Genomic DNA, 12,173 nt, shown 5'->3' with positions numbered 1-12,173 from the left:
AACCTGAACCTTTTCATTTCCAACAACAAAAAAAATCTTGAAAAATGCCTGGTGCCTGCTGGGTTGAGACCCCCACTCCCCCCCCCGCCCCCTCCTTGAATTAGCCCTAAGACCTTCCTGCAGCAAGACAGCCCCTACCTCAGACACCTCAATTATGTGCAGGAATGGAGCTGGAGAGGTCCAGCTTTCCTAGCCTCCCTCATACAGAAGGATTCCTCTGCTAAAGTTAAAGACGACCGCGGTCCTGAATCGTGAGCGGCACCTTTAAGCTTCATTTGAAGCCTCGCGCTCGAACCTGAGCATTAATAAACACCAGCGGTGACGTCAAAGACACGACTAACGAGCCCGTGCGTTTCTACTGCAAGACCGCGCTCGAGCCCAACGCGGCTTCGAGTACCACAGAAACCCCAGACACACACACACACACACACACATTCACACACACACATTCACACACACGCTCACTCGCATACACAATCCTCTGCTGGGAGCACAGCACCTTGCGCTCGAGTGGAAGCTGAGGGACAGGCTGCGGTTGTAGCCCCCCGCCTCAACGCGCACGCACACATACACCTCCCTCCCCTGTATGCGTGTGTTTAGCTATGTGCTAATAGCGACGGGAGAAGGAGGAGAAGGAGGAGAAGGAGGAGGAGGAGGAGGAGGAGGAGGCTGAGGAGCGGCCGGCGCGTAGCAGCGAGCCCACGGCGGAGGCTGCCACAGTCCGAGCGGGCTCCCGAACAGCCATGGCTGACGGCGGAGAAGGAGAAGACGAGATCCAGTTCCTGCGGACGGTGAGTGGGCTTCGTTATTAATGAGGAAGAGGGAGGAGAGGTGTGTGTGTGTGTGTTTGGGGGGTGCTGGTACTCTGCGAGGCGACGGACAAAGGGCTCGCGCCTGCTTCTTTCACTTCAGGTAGCGAGCATCGTCTCGTGCGGACCGGGGCGCGTGAGGGAATGGCGACAAAAAGGCGCGAAATTAGGGTTTGTTTTTATGATGGCTCTCAGCTGAGGGGCAGAAAGCCGTTAATGGTTGGCAGTGGTTCACGGGCAGCTCCAGCTGTACAGCGGGTTCTGCGAGGCTCTCCAGGCTCTCAGACAGATGCAGGCAGCTCGTCGCGGATGCTCTTCTGTTTTGCGCATCGTTTCAGACCAGGGAGGAACTTCTGTTGCCCTGAACTGTTGCCGCCTGCAGATGTAGATTCAGGGGGGGGGGGGGGGTTAAGTCCTTGAGGTCGCCCTGAAGTTCCTCTACAACACCAGAAACGTCTGTCCTGCCTGACTGAATTCAGCTTGAAGACACAGCGCTGCTTACTGAAGAGCAGCAGCTGCTAAAACCTGAGAATGAGCACCCTAGTGAAATACACTCTACCTCAGAGACCAGTCAAGACTGGGTGCCTGGTTAAATGTTGGACAAACTGGGTTAAATAAGGCAGAAAGAAATGCTTCAGATTTGCTTCCTTAACAAAAACAATGTGTGAATTTACCTCCAAAGTAAAAGCACTATGATTATTTTAAAATACCTGCTCCACCGAGTAAGCCTTGGGTTGTCCCGATACCAGGATCTGGATGTTGATCCAAGTACCAAGTGTCCTTTAAGGCTCGATATCAAACAATATAGGGGCAGTGGTGGCTCAGCGGTTAGAGCTCCGGGCTGTCGATAACAGGGTTGTGGGTTCGATTCCCGGGCTCGGCAAGCTGCCACTGTTGGGCCCTTGAGCAAGGCCCTTTACCCTCTCTGCTCCCCGGGCGCTGGAGTTGGCTGCCCACCGCTCTGGGTGTGTGTACTCACTGCCCCTAACACGTGTGTGTGTGTGTGTGTGTGTGAGTGTGTGTTCACTACCAGATGGGTTAAATGCGGAGGACACATTTCGCTGTACAGTGTACAGTGACAAATACGTGCACCTTTACCTTTTTACCTTTATATTGTGGCTAAAATTGAAAAACATAAAAAATTCACCATGCCCAGACACTTCGTACATGTCTTAAGCTTACTGGAACCAAGCCTTTCGTATATAGCAGATCTTCAGACCTGCTGTAAAAGCAGCATGAGGCGCATGAAGCTGCTCTACACGTCTAGAGCGAGTGAATATCACATATGCACTTTTTTTTTACACCTTCAACACATTTATTCATGATTTATTCATGATTTTACATATATTTGAGTGTGATCTCAGTTCGGTGCTGCCAATTAACCCCCCTCCCGTTAATGCGATGCTCCCGACACTATGAGATTAGGATTTAACACTTAGCGCCGGGTCCCCAGCTCCACCGCATCAGCTGACAGATGCCTATGCCAGCCAGCATCGCTTTAAGTGTAACAAGGGGAGAGAGAACACGGCCAATTGTGCTCTCTCGGGCTCCGGCTGCTGATGGCAAAGTGTCATGGCTCTGGATTTGACCTTGCGACCCCTGGGCCGTAGCCCATTAGACTTCTCCTCCACTCTGAACCCCTGGTCATATTGTTTTTGGCCATGGCACAATAACATATGTCTTATTTCATATCTTTATTGTCTTGCAGTTGTTTATTGCTCTTTTTCAACTGAGAATGGAGAAGTGCAGTAATTTGGTGCTGATAAAATATGTCTATAATGAGGTTGTGAAAGGAATCACTATCCTAATAGTGTAAACACCTGTCGCCTTTGTTTTTAATCCCTCTCACCCTTTAGCAACCTGCTAGTTTGCTGTAAAACGAGCCACATACAGACAGCATGCAGACGCTGGTGGGGAATTGGTGAAGGTTTTCATTTTCGGAGTGAAATAGGCTGACTGCGTGCTGCAATTTATATCTTGGTCAGTCTGTTCTTTTCAGGCATGGTTGCGTTTACTCAGAATGACACTGCTGTGTTGTAATCCTCCAGCTCGTAAAATAACGGTGGTGTTGAGAGAGGTCCCTGGCTGGCAGGGCAGCGTAAGTTGTAATGCTCAGCCCAGTCTGTGAGAAGGCTGTAGAGGTTAGACAAAAAATGGGAAAGCTGTATAAAAAGCCGTCTGAGCTCAGAGAGAATTAATACTAATGCTAAAATCATTTTAGTTCATGATAAAAGATTATTGTGTTATATTGTGTTGAAGCCTTCCCCAAAATGTGAGCTGTAGACCCATTTGATTGTCCAGTGTTTAAAATGTGAGCTGTAGACTATCGTCTATAGACCTATTTGATCGCCCAATGTGTAAAATGTGAGCTGTAGACTATAGTCTATAGACCTATTTGATCGCCCAATGTGTAAAATGTGAGCTGTAGCCTATCGTCTATAGACCTATTTGATCGCCCAATGTGTAAAACGTGAGCTGTAGACTGTCATCTATAGACCTATTTGATCGCCCAATGTGTAAAATGTGAGCTGTAGACTATCATCTATAGACCTATTTGATCGCCCAATGTGTAAAATGTGAGCTGTAGACTATAGTCTATAGACCTATTTGATCGCCCAATGTGTAAAATGTGAGCTGTAGACTATCGTCTATAGACCTATTTGATCGCCCAATGTGTAAAATGTGAGCTGTAGACTATCATCTATAGACCTATTTGATCGCCCAATGTGTAAAATGTGAGCTGTAGACTATCATCTATAGACCTATTTGATCGCCCAATGTGTAAAATGTGAGCTGTAGACTATCATCTATAGACCTATTTGATCGCCCAATGTGTAAAATGTGAGCTGTAGACTTGCGATGGCTTTGGTTTTGTCTGAGACGGATTTCTTCAGAATGTAATCCATTGCTGTATGTTTTAAATCAGCATAGATATTGAAATCTGGAAAGCTCTTTTGGCTGTTAACATTGACTTTGCAGACATTTTATGGCCTCCTGGGGCAGTTTCAGAAATTAACAATGAATGAAGAAGACCTTATTGGCGGGTTGTAACACTTGAAATTCATCTTTCTGCATATCTGGATCTCTCCCTCGAGAGAGATACATGCCCACAATCTCCAGATTAGGAGAGCCGAGGTTCAAATACGGGGCATCTGACATGCAGTAACTTGTGAAATTATAGTCCTCTCTTAATAATCCAGCACCTAGAGGGAGAAAGTCGAATACAGCGAACCCATTCATGTCCAACATCTACATTTAGTGTAATGTAGCCTCATGGTTTGATCAGATTTAGAACTTTACTCCATATTTGTGGTCAGACATTCTTACAGAGTACTTGGACAGTGACACATTTGTTTGTCATTTTTGTCTCTGTAGACTTTCAGCTTTAATTCAGTTGGGTTAACAAACATATTGCATTTACCGTTAATCGACCGTCTGAAGTCTGGAACCCATTAAGATCACCAAATGCTGAGTTTACTCCCTTGAGATGCTTTGCCAGGCCTTCACTTCATCCACCGTCAGTTGCTGCTTGTTTGTGGGTCTTTCTGGTAGCTCTTTAGTTTTATCTTCTATAAGTGAAAAGAATGAATTGAGAACTGAATTGAGGTCACTGACTCGACCATTTAAGAGCATTTCATTTCTTTCTCTTGAGAAGCTCTTAGGTTGGGTCATCATCTATCTATACTGTGAAGCCCCATCTAATCAGTTTTGTAGAATCTGACTGACTCTGCAGATGATACCCTACAGATACCCTACACTCTATACCCTACAGAATTTAACCACCTACTCCTGTCAGCAGTCATAATGACAATAAACACCAATGCCTCAGTTACATTGGCAACCGTATTTACATATGCTATAATAGCTCCTCCACCATGTTTGACAGTATCACGCTTCATTTAATTTTACCTTGATTACGATTGAAGATCGATTATATAAGCTCAAGTTGCACGGTTAGCTTGGTGTTTAATTTCCCCTCCATGATGCTATGTCGCAGACTGGATGGGGCAGAGTCACATTACCACCCATGTAGAGGACATTGCATGAACACACAATGGGGAAAGTACTAACAGTGTTTCAAAAATGTATTATTCGTATAAAAAAAGAAGATACCTTCAGTTTGAGGTTTGAGGTTCAGAATATCGGTTTTGATTACTTTTCGAATGAATTGCCCAGCCTTTCTTTCTCTATATATAATTAATTTAGTCTATTCTATATTTATACTGGTAGAATAAAAGAAAAATTGATGAGCAGAATACTTATTTTACATAAGTTAGCTCCGGTTCACAGTTCAAATAATACAAAGAAAACAATAGAATAAATAAGTAAATAGAAACAGTGGATAAAGAGACACATAGTGTCATCATAAAGAAAATATATATGTGCATATAAAACAATGAATAAAGACACACTCAATAAATCAGTGAAAAATGGATTTTGTAAGATGAATCCTCAGACACAGAGCACATCAAAATATGCACCTAGCAGCTTACACTGTATCAGTCTGTCATGTGCAGTCTGTTAATGACAGTATTTCCAGTTTCTATTAATATTTAGTTTCTTTTTCTGTTCATAAGTTATTCTTGCTCTCATCTGGCCAAACATTGTGTTTCAGAACTGGGAAGTTCAGTCTATTCCAGCCTTTCTGTTCTTAAGAGTTACCAGTGGTTGAAGTAAACCCTTTTGTTGACGTTCAGAAAAAAGCCTCTTTGATTGTAAACTTGTGATACAGTGATACACATGGCCTCTTTGAGAACGTACATGACATGACTGCATGCTGTCAAGGGGCTTTGCTTTACCAAAGAAAGAATTCTGTGAACATCTATTTTTGTTGTCTTCTGTGGTTTTCTAGGCCTCTGAAGTTTGTTGCCCCATGTGAACTACAGGTTAAAGGTGGTTTCAGCCTTGCAAAAGTGGGTCCTCTTTAATCAGACAAACCGTTTTTGAATTTGCGCATTAAAAATGTGTGGGCGTCCCAAATTGTATTTTACTGTGGTGTTACACTTCTGTATTCTGCCCAATTACTGTAGGTCCACACTGCGATGTCTCTTAACAGCGCTCATCCCCAAAGCATCTTCGCTGCCCTTCTGTTTCAGATACCGCAGCAAGCCTACATTCAGAGTTCCATAGTTGCTCATAGTTTTTAAATTTTTTATTTCTGTAGCTTGTAAATAATCCGAAGTCTTGCACAGGTGTCTGGTTTGTAATAAATGTCCTTTTTGCATATCTAGCTCAGCACTGTCTGCATCACAAATGAGGAGAGAAGTGAGTCACAGCTTGACGTGTGAACTAACCACAATTGCTGGAGGCTCTTGACTCCATGCAGGACGTACGAAGGGAGGGATTCAGACAGCAGAGCACTTCTCGTCCAGCTGATTCGCCCACTTCCTCTCTAAGTCTCCTCACTGTATGCTGTAACATAGACGTCTGAAGCAAGCTTGGGTTTTTTGCACGGGTCTTTACTAGAGTTTGCACGATATCACTTTCTTTTTCGATACTGGTGTCAGAACGTTCCCCCAGTGCTGATATCGATTCAGTGTTTTTTGTGCATTTCATCAGGGACGGATTCATTCTTCTTTTCCCCCTGATCCTAACTGAACTGGCATTTTCTGCTGATGTCGGCACACTGTTGTTACCCACTGATATCTATATGCATTGCTAAATTTCACCTTTTAAACCCCATAAATGATCACATGACATGCGCAGAATTAGTGAATAATTTATAATGCATACTGAAAACTTGGTCTTAAATGGATAACGGAATAGTAAGTCAGTGAGAATAGGTAGAAAAGGTAGAGAAACTGGTCATAGCCGCTTCGTAACATACACTATATCGCCACAAATTTGTGGACCTCTGCCTAATAGTAAAATCAACTGCACTAAAGGTGTAATCCATTGCCTTTAAGTATTTTAAGTTGCTACTTGATGTATGAATAGTAAGTATGTGACTTTGCTTGGGGTGAAAGATGCTCAGATGTTTTTCAAGCCTATTTACAACCCTGTTATTTTGCCTCAGAATGAAACACACTGGTGAAAAAAAAATGACCGTCTACTTTAATTGGAATTCTTCGTAATTCATCCCGGATAGTGTTGCTGTTCTCTCTGCGAAGTGTGCGCTTAACTAACCGAGCAGATTGTAGCTGACCTCGCCTCCCGATTGCTTTGCTAGCTTCCCTGCGCCGACACCTACAGGCCTTTCTTCTGCCTTCTTTGGTTTACTTAGCATTAGCTTCAGCCCTTTTAGCCTCCCTTCCATATTCTCCAATAGTAGCTTTTGTGTTTAGTCTTATAAGGCTTTCGCTGGTGCGCTAAAAAAAGATGGATATTTTACAGAAGTAAATATAAAGCCTGGACTGGGATTTTTGGAATTGGCCTGTTGATTTGGTTATGCCAGATTTTCTTTTCCATGAAGAGACAAAAGTATTTGAGGTTCAAGCTAGGTCACTATGTTCACCTAAGAATGTTAGGTAAACCAGGTGTTGAAATCGCATTACCAATAGACACTAGTGCTCTGGGGCAGCTGCAGATGAGCCCAAGGCCAACCTGCCAAATGGCAAGTGTTGGCTAGTTGGTATTAAGCCCCCCAGCATTGGGTTTTGGAGCCGTAGAACTACATTCTATGGAGTGATGGAGCTATATCCGAATCATATAGCTATTTATAATTTGGAGCTAATTATCCAGTATCAGTACCTGACCTTCATAATTGCTGTGGAAAAAAGCCATCAAATCCGCACAGCAATGTTCCAATTTAAAGTCAGATGTAGTAGACAATATGTGAAAAATGAACAGAGCTGGCATTAAGCTACTTTTAGGAAGGTCTGTAAGGTTCAATCGTTGAGGTCTGTAAGGGGTCAGCTGCGGGAACACAGCCCTCTGTAAAACTACACAGCTCACATAAAGAATATTATTGTTTTATTGAACGATGAAGACTCACATTACTATAAAGAGATCAGTGGAGGTGAAATGCACTATTCCTTTTCAAAGAGCACGCACACTTCCTCCAGGCTTGTGAAGTCACACATCGGTCTGAAGGTCCTTGAAGGAGAGAGCAAATTTGTTGACGTCTAACCACATTCTTCTTGGACAGCAAATGATGGGCGGCACATGACATCTTATGCCTGCTGCAGGGTGCACCTGTACTTCATTAACAGTGGTCCCGATGTGCTAAGCTTTTAGACCAGTTTCAGGCACAAACTGCACAAAACCTGGGCGGATAGCACAGAAATCGGGTGGAGATATTGGATGTGGGATATTGGATGTGTGATTATTATTATTATTAGCATTATGATTTATTTATTTAATCATTTTTTATTGTGACAGATTTTTGCTGTGTTTTTCAGTCAGACTTTGTGGTCCGGACGTGTATACAGCTATTTGTTTGGACATACAACTTTTGCATAGCAGCTATTTCTTCTCCCAAAGAAATGCATGGAACCACCAGGAATACCACATCTTAGCAACCTATAAATACTATAGCAATCACCTTGCAATGCTATAACATCATCAACATAACATCAACACAAAATCATGCCAAGCACTACATACGAAGACCATAGTAAGCACCTAGCAACACTATAGCAACCACTTAGTATCGCCACAGCAAACAGCTAATCGCACCATAGAAATAACCTGGGGTACCATTGCAACCCCTTAGGAACACCATAGCAACCACCTGAGATACCATAGCAACCACCTAGCAACACTACAGCGACCACCGTTGATACCATAGTAACCAGATATCGACTACTTAGTAACACCATAGCAACCAGCTAGCAGCACCATAGAAACCACTTGGGGTACCCTTGCAATGCCTTGGGAACACCATAGTAACCACCTGGGATACCATAGCAATCAATTAGCAACACTATAGCAACCACCTTTGATACCACAGTAACCGCCACTATAAAAAAAACACCTTGGGTGCCATTGCAACCACTTAGAAACACCATAACAACCACCTGGGGTACCATTGAAACCACTTAGTAAACCATAGCAACCACCCGGAATAGCATAGCAACCACCTAGCAACACTAGCAACAACCACCTTTAATACCATATTAATCAACCACTTAGCAACACCATAGCAACCAGATACTATCACCATATAAACCAGCTGGAATACCATAGCAACCATGTATCAACTGTCCAGTAATGAGAGCCACCTTAGCTGTGCAACCATTCTGCATATCCTTCAGAAAATGTACCCTTCAAATCAGCACTGCTATCGTTTCCTCACTGAACTTTCCTTTTCTCTTCTAGAGCTTATTGGCCGCTCCTATTTCTTCATGCCTTTAAATCATGAACCTTATTAATGGGGACAGTTAGTTGCCCTGTGATTGTGCTTTTATATTCATCTGGCCGCACATTTACCAACATGTCTTTTGGTAGGTCTGCTGGCCAACTGTTGTTAACCTGATGATGAAGCTCTGCTTTCCTAAGATGTTTCGACCATGATCATCTCCCTGGTCCAATCAGTGACCATTTCCTCCTGGCCGTCACCTTTACTTCTCTCTGCTCTTCCTCAAGCAAGATGTTGGGATTTTTTTTCTCTGCTCTCTCTCCCAGCCTTCACTGTGATGTCTGTTCCTCAGAGCAGCTGTGAGCAGTGAGAGCAAGAAATCCATCATTTATGCCTATGGCTACATGTGCAGTTCGCATTGCACTATTGAGGAGAAAAGCTCCTTCATAAATTGTGCATTCATGTGTAAAATGGCATTACCAGCGGATAGCTGCGCAACTGTTGGCTGATGATCTGACTGGGTTTTCTGTAGCCTCCATTTTTTGGCCAGAAGATGGTTTCTTGCCTCACCTTCAGTAGAGGTCAAACATCAGTGCTGCTGTTTGTGCTACATCTAGTAAGCTACAGCCACACTGGATAGAACCTTCCTTGGGCATCTTTAGAGGAATATTGGATAGCAGATTTCAGTCTAATCTGTGTAGTGCATGTGTAGCATACAGTGAAGTACCAAGGCCTCACCTTCAGCAGAGGTCATACATCAGTGTTGCTCATTGATGCTTTGCTAGATCTGGAGAAGAATTCTGGATAGCAGATTTCGGTCTAATCTATGTGGTGCATGTGCAGCCCATTTATACTTCCTTTATGTATGATGAATACATCAGTTTTAAACATTGTAATTGTTCATTGCCCACATAATCATTTGCATCCTTTACACTGCCAAAATGAACACAGGGTACAGACAGAAGGATCCGTGCATATTCGTATGTAACGTTGAGTATAAATTAACCCTAAATTCGGACAGATTTCAACGTACAGAAGGAACAGAGAAACCTGGACGCAGCTGAAAGAAGAATCTTAGAAAAGCGCTGTGATGATTTGATTGCATCAGCCTCAAGAGCAGTAGTGAGGTCAGGTGCTGATGTTGAATGATGGTGCTTTTGTGTTACTGCATCGTTTGTATTGCAATGCAGTGTTGAGTGAATCATTTGCCACTGTCTCACGCTCTTTCATTTCATCAAACATTTAAAAGTTAATAGTTTGGTCCGTCAGACCATGTCCTTATGAGACACCCACTCCTCACACTAATAGAACTCTGCTCTCCACTTCAGAGTGATGTCGCTGTAGATGTGTGACTGTGCTCGATGTGTTGCCTACTGGCTCTTTGTGTTGGCTGTTTACAAACCTTACAGATTTTATCCACCCACTCTGTTTATTACAGTTTCTAGTCTAAAATATAATTTTAAAATATAAATTAAGTCAGAGTTGGTATCAGTAGTCTCTATCGTCAGATACGTGAAAAACTGGTATCGGTATCGGAAAGGAAAATGCCAGTTGAGAAAGAAAACGTGCTTATGTAGCAATTTCACCTTCAAGTACACGTCTCTAAGATACCTTTAAACAATCTGATAAACTCACCACATGGAATCAGAAAGTGCTGTAAATGTAAAAGATCCATTTAATGTCTGTTTGATGGTAATAACTAATTATGACTGGCTTTTACTGGTTGTTTAAACATTTGGTTTTATAACAAAGTATGTAAACTAAAATGTTCTATGTAGAAACAACATAAGCTTCATGGGAGGGCTGTGCGATATTGACAAACAATGATATCTCAATATTTTCTGGGATTCTGTCGCTAACGATAATTAGATGATTCTTTTCATCCTTCAAAATGTGTTTGTAAACATCTTGCATTGTGCTAGCTTTTCCTACTTATTTATTTACTTAAAACTAAAGCATTCAAGTAAATATAATACAAAAACAACAGTGCAAGTGTTACTGACATTACAAACTTTTATTTTTTTCACATGAAATTGTAATTGAATAGAATGTACTATATTTATATTACATATTTATGTTTCATGTTATGTATTTTAATTTTCAAATGTTTACATTTTTATCATTTTACTTTATGAAAGTTTATGTTTATGTTTAACATCTTAACAAATTCAAGATCTGCTTCGGACTTGTAGGCTATGCTAGCGTGCTGCATGCACTCCGTGCACATGTGCAGTAGTCTATCCTACCAGCCTAAGGGCGCAGTGAATATGTGAACTCCTATGGCGTGTTTTTGAGTGGTTTCCACAAAGTGAGTGACATACTCGATAATATCTGCTCGCACATCATTAGAACAGCAATTAAGATATTATCATAGAGAATACATATCCCACACCCTACTTCATGGTAGTAAAGGCAGTAAGCTTCATGGTATCAGTGCTCACTATTACCGATACCAATACTGTGTGTAACTGCTAGTATCGGTGCTGATACCCACATGATATCAGTGCAACACTAATATATATATATATATATATATGACCTTGTTTACAGTATTGTTAAATGAAAACCCATACATATTGACCAATCCACAGCCCCAGTGTGTAACAGAAGCCATTATGCAGGTGCCAACGAGGTACATTTTAAGAGCTACATGTAGAAATGATTGCCTGCAATTTGGTAGACAGACAAAGAGGTTGAAAATCTGACTTTTGAGTCCCTTAAAGCCCAGAAGTTACCACTGTGCCTTTAAGAAACATGCCAGCTTGTTGCATTCCTCCACAGGGGGCAGCAACTGACTGGTTGGTCGTGAGCTCAGTTTGTTTGTGTGTGTGTGTGTGTGTGTGTGTGTGTGTGTGTGTGTGTGTGTGTGTGTAGAGATTGCAAAGCAGGTATGTCTTGTGGTGCAGAGTAAAACTGCAACAGGCATTTGCTAGCAACAGAGCAGATACAGCACAGTTGACGTCTGCTCAGTGCAGAGATTATTCAGCTTCTTTGTCGCACGCCATCCGTAAACGCATGGATGCTCTCATAGACACATAGTTACACCCTCTTAAAGGGTGATGTATTTGGGGCTTCTTTAGACATACAGTCTAGATATGCTTGATATATATAGCCCTATGATTGAT

At 42.4% G+C, this 12,173-nt stretch overlaps 1 protein-coding gene across 6 annotated transcripts in view; it reads left to right on the top strand.

The window, feature by feature from the left end:
* Positions 1–329: 329 nt before the first annotated feature.
* LOC140564380 (ryanodine receptor 3-like) overlaps positions 330–12,173 on the top strand; it is a 232,948-nt gene continuing 221,104 nt past the window's right edge. For all 6 annotated transcript variants that reach the window (XM_072689791.1, XM_072689790.1, XM_072689788.1 and 3 more), the window contains exon 1: positions 330–791. In XM_072689791.1, coding sequence (XP_072545892.1) covers positions 744–791 — 48 coding nt within the window. In that variant the 5' untranslated portion in view covers positions 330–743. The remainder of the gene's footprint in view (positions 792–12,173) is intronic.

Source organism: Salminus brasiliensis, chromosome 10 (genome assembly GCF_030463535.1).
Source record: "Salminus brasiliensis chromosome 10, fSalBra1.hap2, whole genome shotgun sequence".
Taxonomy (NCBI): domain Eukaryota; kingdom Metazoa; phylum Chordata; class Actinopteri; order Characiformes; family Bryconidae; genus Salminus; species Salminus brasiliensis.
The sequence above is the reverse complement of the archived record's forward strand: the minus strand, read 5'-3'. Positions and strand labels throughout refer to the sequence as shown.